Below are 22,019 nucleotides of genomic sequence, written 5' to 3' on the forward strand. Positions count from 1 at the left end.
ATTTGATTAAGGTGTGTCAGCATTTGGGTAGAGTATATAAGGAGCAGCATCTAGCTCTCCCATTACCCTGGGGGATGGGTTGGTGGTTGGGTCATGTTGGTTTGTTGATGTATTTAGTGTAAATGGAGTTTTTGTTTTTCTTATTAAAACCTTTAAGTACTTTTTGAGTCCTTTCTTTTTAATGCATGATCTCCCCAGCAAGCTCTCTGCAGCGTTACTATACTGCAAAAAGCCAACAATCTCATTGAGAACCCAGCTCTTTTTCTCTCTCTCTCCCTTTTTCTGTGAAATCATTTTTATTTGGTTTTACAAATACAGTTATAAAAATCCAAATATATATCCATATACAAAGATTGCTCTGAATCTCGTGACTTCCCCCCACCTCCTCCATGGGGCCCCATTTTCAACATTTACAACTGCATATTCTTTCATACTCTAACTTTTATATCAATCCATATTGTCCATGGTATTTGTTACACTACAAGTGAAATCGAAATCCTGCCATTCTTTCCATCTGATTACAATGGTGTCCTAAATAAATTATAAATTTTTCCCATTCTTTAATACAGTTTTTGTTCTCTTGGTTTTTGAGTTTTCCAGTCAGTTTTGCCATTTTAGCATAGTCCATCAGCTTGGTTTGCCATTCCTCTCTGGTAGGGAACTTCTCTTCTATCCATCCCAGGGCTAGTTACATACTGAGATGCATAAAGTAGACATCTTACCAAAGCTTTTATCAGATCACAGTTCAGTCATTATGACACTCATAAGTTTTATTAGATGGAGGTTTAATGAATTGTTACAACAAGAGAAGGTTGAACAAGATTGCAAACAAAGGTTAAAATAATTCTTTGAGAATAAGTTTAATAAAGACATAGGGATACAGACAGTTTAGGATGTGAGTCAAGCTTACATAAGTTATTCCATAAAAAGAAAGGAAAGAGACCAGAGAAACTACAAAAAGTTTCTGTGCGGTTAGATGAAAAGAAAAAGAACGGGAACAATTTCCAATTAAAAAAAAATATAACTTAGCAAATTAAAATGTTGCAGAGACAGTTATCTATGCTAACAATGCAGGAGAGAGAAATAAAACTGAATATGCCCCTGTTCTTCTAACTGATATGTACGTGAAATAGTTGTCCATCATGCAAATTAGCATGACTGTGGAGATGAAGACAAATTCCTCAATGCTGTCTCTTCATTATCTGCTCCCTGCTGTTCAGTTCAGGCCTCAGCACAATGATGTAGCACTTAGGGAAAAAGATGCATCCCAGTAACACAGCACTGGACGTCAGGATGGAGAAGATCTCCACAGCCACCATGCCTTTCCCTCTGGTGCTCAGGTAAGTTGGAACAAAGGACAACCAAACACTGCAAAATGCTAACATGCTGAATGTAATGAACTTTGCTTCATTAAAACTGTCAGGTAACTTGCGGGCCAGGAAGGCCACAATGAAGCTGCTGATGGCAAGGAGACCCATGTAGCCCAGGACACAATAGAACATGGTGACAGACCCTTCATTACACTGTACAACGATTTCTTCATTCACTGAATGCATGTCTAAATCAGGGAATGGGGGAAAGGTTGAGAGCCACACCGTGCAAAAGCCCAATTGAACCAGTGAACAACAAACAGCAATTGAATAAGATACTTTCTTCCCCATCCATTTCTTCACTCTTGATCCTGGTTTTGTGGCCATGAATGCTAGAGAAACAATGCTGGTCTTGGCCAACATGCAAGAAACAGCTACTGAGAAAATGATTCCAAATGTTGGTTGTCGGAGAAGGCAGGTCACATTCCCAGGTTGGCCAATGAATAGCAAAGAGGAGAGGAAGCAGAGCAGGAGGGAGACCAGGAGAATGTAGGTGAGGTCCCGGTTGTTGGCTTTGACAATGGGGGTATCTTTATGCTTAATGAAGGTAGCAAATACTAAGGTTGTGATGAAAGAAAAAGAAGCCGTAACTGAAGCTAAGCCTTTTCCTACAGGTTCTTCATAAGACAAAAAATTTATGATTTTGGGGTTGCACTGACTTCTGTTCTTGCTTGGATACTGATCTTCTGGGCATTTGAAACAGTCTTCCATATCTGTAAAAGGGGTTGAGGTGGAGGAATTCCAAATTAGTGGCAATTCACTGGATATAGCAAAATATTTTCACCCTTTGTTATGGCAAGATGACATGACCTACCAGTTTGGTTTGAAATTTTCCCATCTGGACATGGAGCACAATCATAGCAGCAAAATTTTTCACCCTCCTTCCGTTTCTTCTCATGACCAGGGTGGCAATATTCATTGCAGACAGAAAGAGGAACCACCTGTCCATATACATTTTTAGGTTTTTTTTTAAAAAAATACTTAGTTATATTGAAAAGATATATTTCTCAGTTACTGATGAAGTATCATAACAATAGAGACAGCCGTCAGCACATTCAAATGAAACGAAATAATCTATAATATATAGATGCAGGATGTTTGTGCCAGTGTAACTTGTTTTATTTACAGTAAGAAATATTCTATTTCCCCTCTGCCATTGGTTTATGGGAAATTTTAATTATCATGGCAGATCTCATAGATGTGCCTCTAAGTAAGTTGCCTGAAAATGTTCAGAAGAATACATGCAGGAATGACAAAATCATGATGAATGTAATACAGTTTGAAGCTTTTGTTCTTATCGTGATTGTTATCAAGGTGACCTTACATGTCAGAGGATGTTACTATGATCTGGCAGAACTTGAATAGCCAATATTTTCATAAACATCACCCCCACATTCATTCCCGATTCTGCTTTATTCCATCTTGGCATGACTGAGTGCGTCTTTACTACTTGTAGAATTTTTATGATGCCCCTATTGAACTTCCAGTATTGTTCTTGTTTGATTCCAGTGGTCTTGCTAATGTGGTTTGATTTTATAGCACGCACTGATGATTTTTGTATGATATCTTTATAAATCACTTTGAGACTATTGTAATTAAGTGTAATATGAATTGTTTTTTAAAGAGCAGAAACACAGAAGACCTCACACTAGTGTCAAATAGTAACTCAGACCATTGAGACAGTGATGTTGAAATGTAGCACCAGCAATTCCCTAGAATTTAAGGCAGTCATTCCTGTAGATCCTAAAGACTGAACATGGGACCCTTTGCATGGAATACATATGTTCTACAATTGAGCTCCAACTCTTTCACATGTAACATGCAAATACACTATAATGAGTTGTTGAATTGAAATGGACCTTAAGAGCCCACATGGTTCATCTAGTACAATCCAATTTCTGCTGAAGTGATATGGTGGTGTACATTTCATTGTTGAGATACTGCACTACAAGAGCAAAGAAATGGGTCAAAAGAGGCAAACAGGCAAGACAGCTCACTAAGATAATGTTGTCAGGAAGACACAATCTTTGTGTAGTGGTGTGTGCCAATCCAAACATTTTCCATGGTTTATTTTGGTAGATCATGACATCCATGTAGCTGGCATAATGTGATGTACAGAAAGACACCCTTTGTGAAATGTATTGATAATGCCATTAGTCTTAATGTCAAATGGAGCCCAGAAGACATGGCAGCATAATACCCACCCACCCAAGAGTGAAGGAGGGGAAAGAATATCAACAGGGTCATAGGTCCCTCCCAGCTCCTTCCCAAGCTGGGCAAGTGCTAACTGGGAGCCTCCTCTGCTTTGTGCCCAGTGTGGGAGGAACTGTTTGTGCTGCCCTGAAACCACCTCTGGTTTCTGAATGTGAAAGGAAAAAATGAATTCACGCTAGAGTTTCAAGTGTCATTGCCATGTCGGGTTATGGAGAAAAGATTACTCCTGACTTCATAGTTCAACACAATGCGTTCTCCAGTATAGACGTAGAATCAATACCTCATTAAAATATCCATGCCACAGAATTTTATGCTCACTAATGGTAATTTCTTTCCTATCAGCAACATGTGGAGCAACACTTCCAACTTTTACTCTCTGAAAGGAATTGTTGGGAAAGGTGACCAGGTTCATGATGTCAAATCCACCACGCATTTCCCATTGATCATTAAAGGACATGGTTTCTCCAGCTGAATTGTTAAATGAGATGCCTTGAAGAAAATGGTGGAGCTATTTGCAAAAAGAGAAGGAAATCAAAAAAGAAAAACAGCATGCTTAAGATTTCACAATGGCCTTCGTTTCAAATTTCATTCATAGAAAGGAACTGTAAACCCTGTTTTCAAAACAAGAATATGTGTACCATTTTCATTATTTATCCAAGCAGGACAAAAACTAATCTATTATCACCCTGTATGAGTATGTACATTGAAATATGAAGCATTTGTTGAGAAGAAATTACCTGCCAAGGCTGCAGAGACTGAAGTTTGACACTATTACCAACTGCCTTTAATTTAGGTTTGGATCCAGCCAAGACCATGGCATGCAAAGCATGGGCCAAAGCATAAACAGCATTATAGATACTGTAGCTGTGTCCAGTCATGTGAATTTCAAAAAGACCTGCAGGGAGATTCTCCAGCCTCTCCTCTCCAGTACAAGTGTCATCATCCATCACAGGCATACCTGGATCTGGAAAGGAACAATCAAATGCTTGCTCCCAGAAATTTTGGAGGAAGCCATCTCTTTCCGTCCTAGTCGGGATTATATTCTGAAGAAATTCCCTGAAACCTGGAACATCGTTTGTGTGAATGGCAAATAAAATGGCACCCTGGAACATCTGAAAATCCCATCCTCTTGCTGCACCTGTTAATATAAAATCTGTTTGGGTTGTCACAATCCACACCTTTCCAAATAATGGGTTTTTTGTATTTCCTGAATCTTGTGAATATATAAAAACTCTCAGATGCAAAATTATTAAAGATTCTCCATACATGATAATTGTACGAGCTTTACAATCTTGGGAAGACAAATGAATTGAACTAGAATCAAAAAACTGATTTATGAAATCCTCCATGTGAGCTTCTTGTGGGATTCTTTTGGTGAAGGCTGAACAGATTCCATTTCCGGAAAACAATGACTCCAGTATTTTTAGGAATTGCTCTCCACTGTTATCATCCACAACAAACAGCCCAACCCAGGTCCACCTAAAATGCTGAAGTAACAATATAATTCCCACATACTCAATGTTTTCGTTTGGGATCATGCGGTAAAAGGGAAGAACTTCCATTATTTTGGTCTCTTCTATGGTAAATGAGCCATATGTAAGCTGTAAGAAAATTTATAGATACTGTGTAGATAAGTTAGGAGTGGGGTCTTTTTCTTTAGGGTCTTTTTCTGGTCTTTGAAATTCAAGCAAATTCAATATCACTAGTTATTTCTTCTGAACCATCACATTATTCCAAGTTGTAAATACAGAAATATATATTCCCACCAGCCCCCATGCACATATCGTACCTGTGGTATCTTATATAGAGCTAAGACATCCATCAAATGGAAAGAAGTGTCAGAGCCCAGTCCTCCAATGACGGCTAGGAGGTTTTTCTCTGTGGTACATTTGTAGTTTGGAAAAAACCTATGGGACTTGAAGATCAGATCCAGTGTGGTGCGATAGGTCATCCTTGCATCATAATAGGTGTCACATATGTGGAAACCAAGTGTCACATTAGGCAGTATTTTGGGATTCTTGTTGATGTCATTTATGGCAAACACCAGAGCCAGAACATGCTGGTAAAACTTGGTAATGATTCTGCCAATAACATGACTTTCATTAATTCACAAAATGAATCTACAATGCAGGAATAAATACTGCTATAAACCTTGTAGTTTCTGTGTCAACAGAATTAAGTTTATTTACAGCAAAAGCCAAGAGAAATCCATCTTGCTAGAACTTGTTCACCACACTGAGAATAGAATCATTTTTCTAATTCAGAAGATATACCTATTACTCTATAATACCATTACATGAGCAATTGAATCTTACAGGAGTGGGAATATCTTTTCCAATTTCTCCTGATTCCCTACAGACATCTGTTACGATTCTCACCAAACTTTATTTATATTTTGTTACATATAACATATGTGTTTTTCATCTATAATGCCTAGTGTCTTTAGCAACACTGTGATATCTTTAAAATAATATAACAATATGCTCCACCTCTATCCCAGTGCACAAGGTATATACATTATGATGATTTCTTTTACTGTTTTTATATTTCCCCATTCACAAATCTTTACAGCATTGGATACTACCCCATACATCCTATACATTTATAAAATATATACAATTTAACAGATTTGGCTAAGACAATCCTTACTGTGGAATGTCAAAGTGATTCTGGGAAGGGTGTTCTTTGAACAGAATTTCATGGAAGAAGTAGATTATCTGAGAAGTAATCCCACCAATGAGGAAACCACCTGGCTGGTACCATTCATGTGGTATAGGTAGAGGATCACCTGTGTGACATTTCATGAGACCTACTTTGGACACAGTAGAAGGCAGAAGAAGAAGAAGAAACATTGTTTTTCCTAACATGCTTTCCTCAAAGTTTCTCTCTAAATATAACGTAATCTATCCTGCACCTATTTCCTCTAACTAGCTTTGACAAGACAATGGGAGAAAATTGTCGGAGATGTCCTTGCTTGCCTCTTGCGTTTAATCCCAACTTCCCATGGCACAGGCGTTCATTTATCATCACTTTCAGACTTGCTTACTGTTTTTTACTAACCTTTTGAAAGTCTCTGGAGCTTTGACCACATGAGCAAATGATAGTGCTGTGGATAACTGTGTGTGAGAGAGAGAAAAGGGGGAAATTACTCTCTCAGTGTTTTGATACTAATTGACCCTTCTGGTAGGCAACATGTTGGATCGTGTCTTCCATTTGTGAGCAGAAGTCTTCTCTGGTCCCTAAGAAAATAAGATAGGGGAACTTGACTCCAGATTTGCATGATCAGAAATATCATGCCTGACTGAACAATTAGCTTTTCCTATAAATCAAAAAGTCTTATTTATACCTCATCTATGGCTAATTATTACATTTAATAATTTCTGTATGTATCCTATTTCTGGATACTGTACTGAAATAAGCATATATTTGTGCTTTAACTGTAAGTGGATTGATGTTCTTTAGTCAATATACAACAACAGAGTATTTTTTAAGATTAGAATTTTTATGGGATGCCACGTGAGGAATTTATCTCTGCAGGACTGATGGGGTGTGTGTGGAGTTTTTCTATATATGCATTCCAACTTTTGCTCCAAACTGAGGTAGATATGCAGCTACGTGAATGCACTCCAATCTTAAGTTTTAATGTTGTAAATTTCTTTTTATGTTGTAAACTGCTACAGATTACATTGTATGGTTTTAGATGAAAGTTTCCTTTTATTCTCTGTTGTCTGCTGTAAAGGTCTTTTGCCTATATACAATAAAATGGATTGATTGATTAAAATGGTAGATGTTGGGGTGGGAGTTAATATCCAAGGTGATAAAACTCTGGCTGTAGACATATCTGCACCAAATGAAGAGAAATCTATATTTTATGAAGGACTTATGGATAGGTTGATGGACTTTTCATATGAAAATTGATGCCTTATGGAAAACTGGACTAGAGACAGACCTTCAGAGAAAAATATTAAAAATTTCCAGGGTAAACCACCTACATTTTTCTTTGAAATGATGGATAATATGAAAATTGCTGACATCCAGAGATATAAAAATGGAAATGCAAAGCAATTTATATATTTCAGTGAGAGACCCAGCTCTTTATCAATACATTGGTACCTCTGGTTATGAACTTAATTTGTTCTGGAGGTCCGTTCTTAACCTGAAACTGTTCTTAACCTGAGGTACTACTTTAGCTAATGGGACCTCCCACTGCTGCTGGGCTGCCGGGCCACAATTTCTGTTCTTATCCTCAGGCAAAGTTCTTAACCCGAGGTACTGTGTCTGGGTTAGTGGAGTCTGTAACCTGAAGTGTTTGTAACCCAAGGTACCATTGTAAGAGATATGATATGGTTGACTAAGACGCTAGCAATTTAAGTGAATAAAGTAGACATATTACCAAAGCTTTTCTCAGATTGCAATCCAATCATTATGACTCTCAAAAGTTTTATTAGATGGAGGTTTAATGCATTGTTGTTAAAACAAGAGAAGGTTGTACAAGATTGCAAACACAGTTTAAAAGGGTTATTTGAGAATAATTTTGATAAAGACGTAGGAGAAGGAGAAGAAGAGGAGGAGGAGGAGGCGGCGGCGTTTGGATTTGACATCCCACTTTATCACTACCCTAAGGAGTCTCAAAGCGGCTAACAGTCTCCTTTCCCTTCCTCCCCCACAACAAACACTCTGTGAGGTGAGTGAGCCTGAGAGACTTCAAAGAAGTGTGACTAGCCCAAGGTCACCCAGCAGCTGCATGTGGAGGAGCAGGGAATCGAACCCGGTTCACCAGATTACGAGTCCACTGCTCTTGAGCACTACACCACACTTGCTCTCGAAGCGATACAGATGGTTTGGGATGCAAGCAAAGCTTACATAAAAGGTTTGGGCCTTAGTGGCAAATTTGGTTGGAAGCAGAATGATCCTTTTTTTTTTTTTATAGATGTGATCACAGATGGTCTTTGTTCTCTAAAAGAGAATCAGGACCCAAGGCATAGGAGCAAACTCCTAGAGGCCAAAGGGTTTTCGACCCACCTGATAAAATATTTGAGGTTGATGGGGGAACCATTTGCCATTCAAAGTTGATGGGGGAACAATTTGCCATTCAAATGCTGCCCGTGCACCATGTCATGTGACTTATTCTGCAGGGCAGGGTTTACGTGCCCTCCCCCAATATTTTATTCAAGTTCGTACCTCTGCCCCAAGGTGAAGCCATCGTCTTGACTGGGGACACAATGAAGTGCTAAATCTGCTGGAGCCTGTTGTTGGCTCTGACCTTACTTATTGTTGGCCTCCGTACTTTCTTTCCTACCAGTCCCAATGAGAAACACATATCAATGGCAAAATACTCTGCCTGAACTAAACTCTATCTCAGTTGTCTTGAAGCTAGGCCAAGGCTTTACAGAGAGATGTTAGCAGCACAGGCATGGGTTTAAATTACCAAATTCACCTCCAAATTCCAATTTGGAATTAATTGGAATTAATTTGGAATTAATTGGCATTTGTATAAATTGTATAATTGGAGTAATATTGGGTTAATATAGGAAAACTTATTTGGCATAACTTACTGAATTCATCTAACCAGAACTACAGACTAGGAAAGAGGCATGGCTCGGTGGTGGAACACATACTTTCTAAGCAAAAAGTCTCAGGTTCATTCCTAACCATCTTCAGGTAAGGCTGGGGAAGTCTCCGTCTGGTGCAAATGACATATGTTTGATCAGCTCCTGCTGCGAACTCTAGGACTTGTAGTAAATTCCCAAGTCACCAAGGGGAGTGCCCTGTTCTGCCTCATTCACCCAGACTCACATATTTGGATCAGTTTTGAGAGCTACCATCTGCTAAGGAGGGTTTTTGACTAGCTTCAGACTCACTTCCTCTCAATATGTCTCTTCTCACACAGTAATATAGAGCAGTGTCTTCAGGTTTCAGATTGTTCATCTGCAGGTACACCATACTTGATGGATTGTCTCTAGAGATGGTGAAGCGCCCTTTTACTGAATCAGCATAAAACTGTGTGCTCCCACTCTCGTATATCCTTGCAATCCATTCCAGTCCCTTTCCAGGAACCTGTCACACCAAATGCATCTCATAGTTACTGGACGTGAATCCTGAACCTTTACAGAAGAGGCGGAGGGACTCTCCGGGCCTTCTAATGCCCCCTTCAGATGGCTCAAGCTGAATCGCTGAGTGGACATCTGTAAAGAAATATATATTATAAAACAAACCACTGCATACTTCAGCATCTTCTTGCCAAGGGAATCTGAAAGGGCAGGGAAATACCTCTGAGCACTGCTGCAAAGAAGACAAATTGGAGCCAAAAGAACATTTTTCCTACTGCCATTTGGAGAGATATGAATTTGGAAGTGATCACAGAGACATGGGATTGTGGTCCTGGGTAGGGAGACAATGTTGACTGATTTAAAGAGGAAGCAATCTCTTTATTTGCATACCACAGTGAGGATAAGAGAGAAATGCAGCCAGTTTGCAACCTCTGTCTTTCTGCAAACATGACTTAGGGACTTGGTAGGGATGAGTAAATATACTGAATTCAGTGCCTCCCAGTTCCTCTCAGTTTGCCCCCGTTTCCCAAACTTAATTTCAGTTATACATATTTCTCACCTCATATATATTTCCACAAAGTTTCATCAGAAGATTTCTCCTAATATGCACATTATTATATGCAATTTTGCTTCAGGGTATTTTCACAAATATATGCATATATCTGCATAGTTTACAGCACTATATGATTTGGTTGTTGCTGTTGTTTTGTACACATTGCCTGGCTGTAGAACTGCATTGCAAAATGCAGAAAGTATGAATTTTGAAAGATGGTTACCTTGGTTCATGTATTGTTTCAGAAAGTTTGAATTAGGTGTGTTCTTTAAATCCCAATGAAATTTAATTTCAGCCCCATCCCTAGGAGTAGGTGGTGGTGGTTGTTGTTGTTATTATTATTATTATTATTATTATTATTATTATTATTATTATTATTTCATTTACGTCTTCTTCCATGGCCTCAAGGTGACATATATGGTTCTCATCCTCCCCATTTTATCCTCACAGCAATTTTATGAGGTAAGTTATGCTGGGTGACAATGACTGGCAGAAGGTCACCAGGTCCTAGTAGGATGTGCTAACCACTAGAACATACACACATGCACAGTAATAGGGCAAAAATCATGTTTCAAATTATAAGTCAAGGAGACTGATTTAAAATCAAGTAAAAATAAAATACAGCAGTTCAGCTGTGTAAAAAAGCTGCTTGTAAAATCAAAACTCTTGAAGGATTTCAAAGATGAATGCAGAGCAGCTGGCTTCTATATGCTGGGTGTGGGAGCGCCATTCTGCTCTTTGCCTGATATGTTGGGAAAGCCCAGCTCACAGAGGAGGCTGGCAAATTAGGACTCTCCCATCAGCCTCAGTCTGCCCTCAGCTAGCCTCCACCTGCCTGCCTTCTTGCTTACAACTTGCTTCCTGCCTGTCAGCTTCCTCCTCCTTAGTCTCAGTGTTGCCCAGCAGGGAGGAGGATGGGGACAAAACGAGCAGTTGGGCCTTTCTTGTCACTGGCTCTGCTCCATCTGCTGTTGTAGATTGAAAAAGAAACTTTAAACATTCACACAGAGCAGCTCAGCAATGAAAGAAACTGTTCACTCGTTGGTGGTTTTTTTGTTTCTTAAAGGTTATGTGATTACCCACTTTGACTGTCTGTTGTATGGTTGACTCATTTCTCCCTGCTCACAGAAGAGAGAAGCCTTTCTCTTGCAAAGTGGGTAGGGAGCAATATAAGCCCTACTGAGCAACAGGTTTCAGGTGGCAGAGAAGAACGCAGGAAGAGCCTGGTGGAGGCCAGTGGCCCATCTATTTGAGTGCAGTGGCCACTCAGATGTCTGCAAGAAATGTACAAGGAAGACCCAAGTACAAGAGCACTTTTCTCTCCTCTAGCTTCCAGCAACTGGTATTCAGAAGCATACTGACTCCAACCCTGGAGAGATTGGGTTAGAGAACGGAATGAGTGCCTACAGCAAAGAGCCATGGTTTCAGGTAGGGGGTCTCTTCCAGCCCTACTTGGAGATGCTGGAAATTGAACTTTGTACTGTCTACATGCAAAGCAGATGATCCATCATGTGGCTATGTCCCTGTCCTGGTTCTGTTTTCCCCACCCACCATAAACTATCAATGAGACCTAAAAAGCATGTGTAATGGTTCAAGAAAGCTGACCTAAAGAAGCGTATGCATCTAAAGCCATTCTATTAATTGAGCATGGGATCAGACTGCCTTGGCTTTTGGTTAAGAATTGTAGGGAAGTTCCTTGGGGAATCAGACTCTCGAGGGACCTACATACTGTTAGTTTTCAGACAGTTGTAGAGGGGACACTGCTTTATGGTTGAAACAGCAACCCTTCATGCTCATCTGCCAGTGGTGTTTGTATTCTGTATATGCCAATGCTGCCACCTTGTGTGAAGTAGGTGGAGGACAATTGCCAGCTCTGTGCTTTAAAAAATGGGTGCTTCTGCTACAATGTGAAACTTTCACAGTTGTGGACTTGGGTACTATGGCACCCTGTGCAAGGCCAACATTTGGCACGCCCTCCCCCCACCTTCATGCTGCCTTCCCAAAGGTGGGTAAGGAGATACCCAGCTTTGGGAAGAAGGAGCATGGGCTCTGGCAGGGTACTAGAGCCCTCCCACTTCCTTCTTAGAACCAAGAAAGCAATAAAACCCTTTCTCCCAATCCATTTTCCTTTTGTACTATGGCATTTTAGATTGTAAACCAGAAGGTGGGTACATTTTGTTTGTTTATGAAGTAAAAGACTTCTTCACACAGCGCAAAGTTGAATTATGGAATTTGTTCCTGTTAGAGACACTGATGCTCAGCAACTTGAATGCCCTTAAAAGGTGATTAGGAAAATGCATAGGGGTTAAGGTGGAGAACAGTTGGCTACTGTGGGGGAGGATATGGTTGATCATTGTGAGTTCTGAGTTCTGGGGTACATAAGCCTGGTGTTCTGGTGCTCTTGACCTGGCTCAACAAAACAGCTCACACCAGACTACAGGAACAATTTTAGATTAAATGAAGTGTCACTGCTCCTCTTGTTGATCCCATGTTAATACATTCAAGGTTACAATTTTATTGCAAAATTGGAGTTGGACAGTGGATTTCGTTTTAGGATTTAGCACTTATAGGTTTCCGTAGGTAAGATTATGGCTTTGTGACAGGTCCTGATTTTCTTGCAGGGCTTTGATCTTCTTTTTTAAAAAATAAAAATAAAAATTATTAACTGACCAATCAAATCAAATCAAGTCAAATCACATCACATAAATTCCGAATTACAAAGCCAAATTTTAAATATTTGTTGAGGGGACCCATATTTCAAGTTCCGAAGGGGGATTCCGATCATCTTCTTGCTACTGCGTTAATATCCAAATCAGTCCAAATAAAGTTCATAATTCTATCCAGTCTTATCTTGCTTTTTCCACATCTCATCTTGTTCATATATTTTTAATTTTTTTATTTATGATCTCTTCTGATAATCTCCTTCAGCAGATAAACACCAATTATAATCCTGTGTGAATTTTTCCGTTCGTCCAATCCTCATATTGAGATGGTTTCCATATATCATCGATTTATAAATAACATCGCTCTTTCCATCATTTATCTCGCAATCTGCCGTTCTTAAGTCCCTCTGAGGAGTCTCACACACACTATAAAAGCAGCTCTATTCCTCCTCCCAGACTCAAGTCCTCCGACAGAGCTTGCCAACATGGCGACGGTATTTTTAACTGCGTCATTCCAAAGCTCTTATACTTTTCACGATCTTCTTAAAACATGCTTTGGTTAGAAAATTTATCTCCACACAGTCATAAATCCACAGCTTAAGTCATTAAAACGACATTTCTGACTTGTGAGGGGGGAGGATTTTTGTTTAATCACATAGAGGAAAGAAAGGAAAGTTTTTTCCCCTCCCCCATCCAGTCCCTTTGCCATACCGAGTCTTGGCATATCTTCTCATGATTTATTCTTGTTCCTCCGACTCGTCTTGTTTATCAGAGATCTCTTCAGTTAGCAATCTTTACTCCCCCTCCTTCCTTGAAATATGTGCATTTGCTTCCTCTTAATTGTTTCTTTTGAAGTTCTTGCAACTAGAGGCACGGATCAGAGACAGCGTCCAGGAGCGCCGAGATCCACAGGAGGGCATTCTGCCTAGTGCCCCCATTCCCACAAATTCGGGGGTGGTATAGGACACAGCAGGCAAGGGCAGCCCCCCCAACCTTGGGGGGGGTAGGGAGGCTATTTACTCCCATCACAGCCTCCTAATTACCTCGTGTGGGTCGGAGAGATGTTATTGTCTTTTTTTAAAAAAATAAAATATTAAGATTTAAAAGATTACAAAAAGAAAAAAATAGAAAACAGCATATTAAGCAGAAAAACAGAACATCACATCACAATAAAGAAAAGAAGAAAAAAGGGAAAAAAGAAAAATATACAATGAATCTTCCCATAACTTATCTTTCATTTACTTGTTTCCTTGACCTTCTCACACCTCCCTTTTTTCTATTCTAGTTCAGTTAGCTATTTCAGCAAGTCCTTTCCATCTTTTCCAGTTTTTGTCCTCTATTTTATCTTAATATATTGTAACTTTACTTTCCCTCCTTTCACTATTTAACAATCTGTTTTTTCTTAATCCTTTATAGCATTTCTGCTAAAACCACATTACTTCATTCCAACATCCTTCTAACATTCCTTAATTTTACAATGTTTCTGTAAATAAACTTTAAATTTCTTCCAATCTTCTTCCACCGACTCTTCTCCCTGGTCTCGGATTCTGCCAGTCATTTCCGCCAGTTCCATGTAGTCCATCACCTTCATCTGCCATTCTTCCTGGGTGGGTAGATCTTGTGTCTTCCAATACTTCACGATAAGTATTCTTGCTGCTGTTGTAGCATACATAAAGAAAGTTCTGTCCTTTTTTTGCACCAATTGGCCGACCATGCCCAGGAGAAAGGCCTCTGGTTTCTTCAGGAAGGTATATTTAAATACCTTTTTCATTTCATTATAAATCATCTCCCAGAATGTCTTAATCCTTGGGCACGTCCACCAAAGGTGAAAAAATATACCTTCAGTCTCTTTACATTTCCAATATTTATTATCGGGCAAGTGATAGATTTTTGCAAGCTTGACTGATGTCATGTACCACCTGTAGATCATTTTCATTATATTCTCTCTTAAGGCATTACATGCCGTAAACTTCATACCTGTGGTCCATAACTGTTCCCAGTCAGCCATCATAATATTATGTCCTACATCTTGTGCCCATTTAATCATAGTTGATTTCTCCATTTCATCCTAGTATTCCATTTCAACAGCCGAGATCCACAGGAGGGCATTATGCCTAGTGCCCCCATCCCCACAAATTCGGGGGTGGTATAGGGCACAGCAGGCAAGGGCAGCTCCCTCACAACCTTGGGGGGGGGGTAGGGAGGCTATTTACTCCCATCACAGCCTCCTAATTACCTCGTGTGGGTCAGAGAGATGTTATTGTCAGCCATCTTCCGATGCGCCCCTAGTGCCCCCTCCTGCAGGGCTTTGATCTTTTTTTATATAAAATTTTTTATTGATTTTACAACATTTTTATAAACAATACAAACAAATAAAAAGACAAAACAAACATGTATAGTTTCATCTCCTTTTTTCATAAACCTCACTTCTCTGACTCCCCCAAACCTCCCCTTTCTACATCCCAATTTCCAAAATTATTCCAGCAAATCCTAAACTTAATTTTATCAAATTTGTTCCTTATTTGTTCTTTTCTTTTACTTAATCTTTGGTCGCTGTAATCTCCTTTTCTTACTAAAAACCTCAACATTTTAGCATTCATTAATTTTATAATATTTCCTAAGATACGTTTTAAATTTCTTCCAATCTTCATCCGCCGTCTCTTTCCCCTGTTCACGGATTCTGTCGGTCATTTCAGCCAATGTCATATAGTCCATCACCTTCATCTGCCATTCTTCCAGAGTGGGTAGATCTTGAGTCTTCCAATGCTTTGCGATAAGTATTCTTGCTGCTGTAGTGGCGTACATAAAAAAAGTTCTATCTTTCTTTGGCACCATTTGGTTAGCAATGCCCAAGAGGAAGGCCTGCAGGGCTTTGATCTTCAGGGAAATCTGAAGTTTTCTCATCGACGAAAACAAGGCAACTCATTTACAGTTACTTCAGAATCTAAAGTCTGAAGGAGTAATTATCTCCCTCTGCAATTAGCCAATTCAAAATAATTGGTTCAGTCATCCAAATATTGAAAGGCTTTCACAAAGACACTAGAAAACAGTCAAAAAACAGCTTGGAAAAAGTATTAAGGAAACAAGGTTGGGAGTGAGGATGAGGAGGGGGGGGGGTGAGAAGGCAGTCTGCGATAATGATTACACACAACTCCACTTTTTCACATTGATAACCAGCATTAAGCAAACAAAAAAAGGAGGATTACCAGTAGCTATTTAAATTAGTATTCAAACTATTCTTATGCTAAAAGCAAGGGTGATAGGTTTCAGCTTGTGAAGTGAATTGTGAGAGTGAGGCAACATTTAACGTAGTCAAAGTCAGGCAGTTGGTGTATATGAACACCAAGGAATCTGCCCCCAAGAGGAGATTTAGTGCAACTATGCAGAGGCTTTTGCTACTGCTTCTGCTACCCATTGTGTGCAAAGTCAATACAATGCAGTGCCCTGCAGGTGATCCAATCCCAGTTCCACATGAATGGTACCAGCCAGGTGACCTCCTGATTGGTGGGGTTGTTTCTCAGATCTTTTACCATTCCTCAGAAATTAAATTTAAGGAAGATCCTTCTCAGGAGCTACTTGAGGTTCTACAGTAAGTACTTATATTCCCCCTTTTTTCCTGAAAGATCAATTGTCTTTTACAAGGCTGCATGTTTGTGTGAAGCAGGAGTGGCTAGCAATACCCATCCAGCAGTAACATCACTGCCAGATACCTGTTGCTGTTGTTGTTAATTAAATCTGTATACTACCCTTCATTCAAAGATTACAGGGGAGTTCACAACATAAAAAAATAAATGAGAAGACAAAATATATTGATGATAGAATTGTATTAGAGGAAATTGCTTGCAAAAAAATTATAAAATATGATGCTGGATTTCAAAAATGAAAACCAATGAAAACATCAGGAAATAAAAGGCTACTCTAACAAAAATGAATGGGATTGCAGAAAAATGGCATCAAATACTTAAGTGTGAATATGCTTAAGTGTGAAGTATTACTGTGTCTACTCCTTTGGCAGTATAGTGACAAAGTTCTATCAGCACATCCTGGCCTTGGTGTTTGCCATAAAGGAGATCAATGATGATCAAAAGATCTTGCCAAATGCTACACTTGAGTTCCACATCCATGACAGCTACTATGATGCAAGGATGACCTATCGTACCACTTTGGACCTGCTCTTCAAATCACACAGATTTGTCCCCAACTACTTATGTGATATCCAGAAAAACCTCATAGCCGTCATTGGGGGACTCACATCTGGCATCTCTATCAATATGGCAGACATCTTAACCCTCTACAAGGTTCCACAGGTAGGGTCTGTGTTTTGGAAAATGCGGGAGAATGCAAATTAAAAGAATTTTTTTAAGGCAGAGTTGGCTGAATCCTGTGGCAAGATGTTCTAGGATGAGCGATTTATGATGCAGAGGAACTCCAGGCTCAGACAGGTTCAGAGAGTGTTAAGTCCCCAATCCTGGATCAGCTGAAGATATGCTACTATAATTTGCTCATCTCATCTCAGCTACAGTTTAGCCACTACTGGTGTAAGTCCTGCACTCAAAAGGCCTTCCAGGGGCAGGATGAGACTGGGCAGGAGCTTAGGCTGGATCCTAAACCTGTTCAGTTTGCTCACATGAACTGACAGCTCAACATGGAACAGCTTTACTACTGCTGCCAGGCTTAGGCAAAGCAGAAAAAAAATTACTGGAAAATGCTTATTTGCCTCAGAAAATTGATTTATTGTCATTCTTTTGAAACCCACAGAGTTTGTAAATAAATATTTTGTTATGAAGTCACATACACCAAACAAAATGGGCACAGAGATAATCATCTTAATTTATTGCTGCAATAAAGCTGTTTTTTTTTTTAGCTTACCTATGGTTCATTTGCCACAGAAGAGATTCAAGCATTGCAGAGCTTTTCCTTTTACTCCATGGTCCCAAATGAAAGCCATCAATATATTGGCATTATCCGTTTACTTCAGTATTTCGGATGGACATGGGTTGGGCTGTTTGTTGTGGATGATAACACGGGAGAACATTTCTTGAAGACCCTCGAGCCACTGTTTTCCAAGCATGGAATCTGTTCAGCCTTCACAAAAAGAATCCCAGAGCAGGTTTCCATGGAAAATGTAGATGAAATACTGCATAAAATTGAAAGAATTTATGTATCTCTCACAGATAACAAGGCCAGAACACTTATCTGCTATGGAGAATCTTTGACAATTGCCTGGCTGAGAATTGTTAATCTTTTTCATGATCATGGACATAAGGAAAATGCTCCATTTGGAAAGGTATGGGTTATGACATCCCAGATAGATTTCACATCTTCTGGTCTTCAGAGAAACTGGGATTTTCAGCTTTTCCAAGGTGCACTTTCCTTTACAATTCAGTCAAGAGAGCTTCTGGATTTTTCAGAATTTCTCCAGAGATTCAAGCCTTCCAGGACCCAAGCAGATGGTTTTCTCAAGGGCTTCTGGGAGCAAGCATTTGACTGTTTATTTCCAGATCCAGAGATGCCTATGATGGATGATGACACATGTACTGGAGAGGAGAGGCTAGAAAGTCTCCCTGCGGGTATTTTTGAAATGCACATGACAGGCCACAGCTACAGTGTCTATAATGCTGTCTATGCTTTGGCTCATGCTCTTCATACCTTCTACTCATCCCAATCCAAGCACAGACCAAGGGTGGATGGTAGCAGTATTGAACTTCAGTCTCTGCAGCCTTGGCAGGTAATGTCTTCACAACAAAATAATCTCATTGCAATAGATAGTGACCTTACGCATACAAAGTACAGCAATGCTGTTTATCCTTCAGCTTATGCTTTGCACGCCATTTATACATTTAGAGCCATACGAAGAACAATATTGTTGAGTAATGTTGATGACCTTCAGTCACTGCATCCATGGAAGTTAATGTCTTTACATAATCATTTCAATTCACAATTAAAATTATCATATGTGAGAAACAGCTGAAACAGGTGACAATTGCAATGAATCTTATACATTGAAACAGCTTCATTGGGCTTACATCTCATTCTGTCATTGGACCATATATTTAAGTTCAGTCTGAAAACTTTTTTCTCTCTCAAAACTAGATTGACATATTTCTGCAAAATGTTGCATTTAACAACTCTGCTGGAGTGATGGTGTCCTTTAATGATAAAAGGGAATTGAGTGGTGGATATGACATTATGAACCTGGTCACATTCCACAACAACTCTTTCCAGAGAGTGAAAGTTGGGAGACTGGACCCCAGTGAAGAAGAAGACTTCACCATTAATGAAGAGCTAATTGTCTGGCATAAAACATTTAATCAGGTAGAGATGATAGGGATTTCTTAGCAGACTTTCTGTTGGGCAAACAGGCACTGAGGATGTCCGAAATTACTATACCTACCTAATGTAGCCTTGCAAATAACCCCACATACGTAGGGTTTGTAGGCTGCAAAACAGAGGAATAAATAGCTATATTTGTGAATGTCTAATACTTGTGGAACCTTGCTAAAATATCCTGTAGCTCTGGAGATGACATGCATAAATTTCTCCACCGATCTCTCACCCCAAATCTCAAACCCTCCCATGTTTGTGCATAGGTGCTTCCACTTTCTGTGTGTAATGAACACTGCCACACTGGTCATCATAAGAAGAAGAAGGAAGAGAAAAAGTTCTGCTGCTATGATTGTGCTCCATGTCCAGAAGGGAAGATTTCAGACCAGAAAGGTAGGTTCCAGTGTGGTGTAGTGGTTAAGAGCGGTAGTCTCATAATCTGGGGAACCGGGTTCGCGTCTCCGCTCCTCCACATTCAGCTGCTGGGTGACCTTGGGCCAGTCACACTTCTCTGAAGTCTCTCAGCCCCACTCACCTCACAGAGTGTTTGTTGTGGAGGAGGAAGGGAAAGGAGAATGTTAGCCGCTTTGAGACTCCTGAAGGGGAGTGAAAGGCGGGATATCAAATCCAAACTCTTCTTCTTCTTAACTCAATATGATGTGGTGAATGAATTGCCCCTAAAATGTCTCTTCTATTTGTATTTCAGATACAGAAGACTGTTTCCAGTGCTCAGCAGACCAATATTCAAACAGAAACAGAGATGCTTGCATCCCCAAAATTAGAAACTTTCTCTCTTATAAAGAACCTCTGGGAATCAGTTTAGCTTCAGTTGCTGGTTTTTTGTCCTTCATCACAGCTATGGTGCTAGGGATTTTTATTAAGCACAAAGACACGCCCATAGTCAAAGCAAACAATTGGGACCTCACCTACACTCTCCTCCTCTGCCTCTTGTTCTGCTTCCTCTCTTCTTTGTTATTCCTTGGCCAACCTTGTATAGTGACCTGCTTTCTCCGACAACCAATGTTTGTCATAATTTTCTCATTGGCTGTTTCTTGCATCCTGGCCAAAACCATCACTGTGGTTACAGCTTTCATGGCCACCAGACCAGGGTCCAGCGTGAGGAAGTGGGTGGGGAAAAGACTAGCCATCTTCATTGTTTTAACTTGCTCCCTTGTTCAAGCAAGCATTTGTACTATGTGGCTGGCAACCTCAGCTCCCTTCCCCGATTTGGACTTTCATTCAGTAAGTGGAGAAGTTATTGTGCAATGTAATGAAGGGTCAGTCACCATGTTCTACTGTGTCTTGGGCTACATGGGCCTCTTGGCCATCACCAGCTTTATTGTAGCATTCTTAGCCCGCAAGTTACCGGACAGCTTCAATGAAGCCAAGTTCATTACATTCAGCATGTTAGCATTTTGTAGTGTTTGGGCCTCTTTTGTTCCTACTTACTTGAGCACAAGAGGAAAGGACATGGTGGCCGTGGAAGTCTTCTCTATCTTGGCCTCCAGTGCTGGGCTACTGGGCTGCATTTTTTGCCCCAAATGCTACATCATTGTGTTGAGACCTGAGCTGAATAGCAGGGGGCAGCTAATAAAAAGAAAACATTAAAGGATTTGTCCCTTCGGTTACACTGACACATGTGTTAGGCAAGCATTTTAGGTACAGATCAGTCCAGCCCCCCCCCCCATTATTTCATTAATTTATTTCATAAAAATGTAAGAAATCTCAAACTGGTCTACACAATGTTGGATAAATAAACCTCTTATTACCAACATTCTAGTCATCATCCTACTCACAAAGTGGCCAACCAGATGTCTATGGGAAGTCCAGATATTTGGGGGAGAGATACATTCATATAACATTAGTTATAGATATTTACTTATATATGCCTTCTATAGGAAGGACAGTAAAGGATGCCACTCTGTATGTCAAAGTGAACATTGAGTCCAGCAAGCTAGAAATCCAAAAAGGGGAAACATTATGTGTGGTGATTCAGGACCCCAGATGTAATTTAGTTTTGGGGATGTGCTATTGTGCACCTTATAACAATGCTCAGGAAAATCTTGAGATGTAGAAATCAAAGGAGCATTCAAAAGTGAAAATCTTGTTGTTATACTGACATGTGAGTTAGGCAAGCATTTTAGGTGCAGGTCAATTTGGTTTTCATTATTTTAGTAATTTATTTCATAAAATATATACAACACTAGATTGCGGAAAGTTTCAAAGTGCTATACACAATGTGGGACAAATCAGCCTCTGTGACAAACAGCATAGCCAGATCAGAGTCTGGTGATGCGGTTCCTCAGAATCCCACCAGAGTTCTGGAGCCTCTCTCTGAGAGGATATTGAGCTGCACTTTGAGAGGGAGAGTTTTGGAGGTGAGAGGTTAGATAGAGATAGTGTTTGGAGAGGCTTCGTTTCAGATGGGAGATGGGGATTAGAATAGAATTTACCTAATGGAAAATTGATTCTGATTTGAGCTGAGTAGTTCCTCTGAAGTGACTATCTATAGCAACAGGAGGCTTGCAGCTTGACTTGAGCGAGCAAGCAATATTTGTGTTTCTGTACAAATAACTTAATAAACATTTTTGTGATTATAGACCACTCTACCTCCTTTCTTTTAGCTAATGTTTTGTGCCACTGGGGAAGTGGTAATTCAGTATTGATTTGTTTTGGATGTTTGGATGTTTGAATGTGATGCCATTAAAAGGTTTGATGATGATGATGAATAAACATTTTGGAACCTAAATAACACAGCTTATTTTATAACATATGCATCCAATCTTTGAAGAATTTCTAAGTAAAACATTTTTAACTTACCCAATGTGTGGTCTTTTTCTATGCT

General features: G+C 39.8%; 1 protein-coding gene and 1 long non-coding RNA gene across 4 annotated transcripts in view; one reads left to right on the forward strand and one right to left on the reverse strand.

Annotated features, from left to right (window-relative positions):
- The window catches only part of LOC310691375 (vomeronasal type-2 receptor 26-like), a 460,470-nt gene extending 439,428 nt beyond the window's left edge, over nucleotides 1-21,042 (forward strand). Inside the window, exons 1-4 of one of the 2 annotated variants that reach the window (XM_083471152.1) lie at nucleotides 17,715-18,578; nucleotides 18,944-19,165; nucleotides 19,441-19,567; nucleotides 19,881-21,042. In XM_083471152.1, the coding sequence (XP_083327278.1) occupies nucleotides 17,778-18,578; nucleotides 18,944-19,165; nucleotides 19,441-19,567; nucleotides 19,881-20,782 (2,052 nt within the window). In that variant the 5' untranslated portion in view covers nucleotides 17,715-17,777 and the 3' untranslated portion in view covers nucleotides 20,783-21,042. Of the gene's footprint in view, nucleotides 18,579-18,943; nucleotides 19,568-19,880 lie in introns of those variants that run through there. The other variant, XM_083471154.1, reaches the window with a different exon arrangement.
- On the reverse strand, nucleotides 1,784-5,468 carry LOC310691489. 2 transcript variants are annotated; one of them, XR_014518518.1, is made up of 3 exons: nucleotides 5,374-5,468; nucleotides 4,322-4,548; nucleotides 1,784-2,083 (listed from the first exon to the last, which is right to left on the reverse strand). It is a non-coding gene; the product is annotated as an uncharacterized lncRNA (long non-coding RNA). The 2 variants fall into 2 exon arrangements; XR_014518519.1 differs by lacking the exon at nucleotides 1,784-2,083 and adding an exon at nucleotides 3,750-4,092.
- Nucleotides 21,043-22,019: the final 977 nt, after the last annotated feature.

Source organism: Podarcis liolepis (assembly GCF_965112155.1).
Source record: "Podarcis liolepis genome assembly, chromosome: 13".
In the NCBI taxonomy this organism is placed as follows: domain Eukaryota; kingdom Metazoa; phylum Chordata; class Lepidosauria; order Squamata; family Lacertidae; genus Podarcis; species Podarcis liolepis.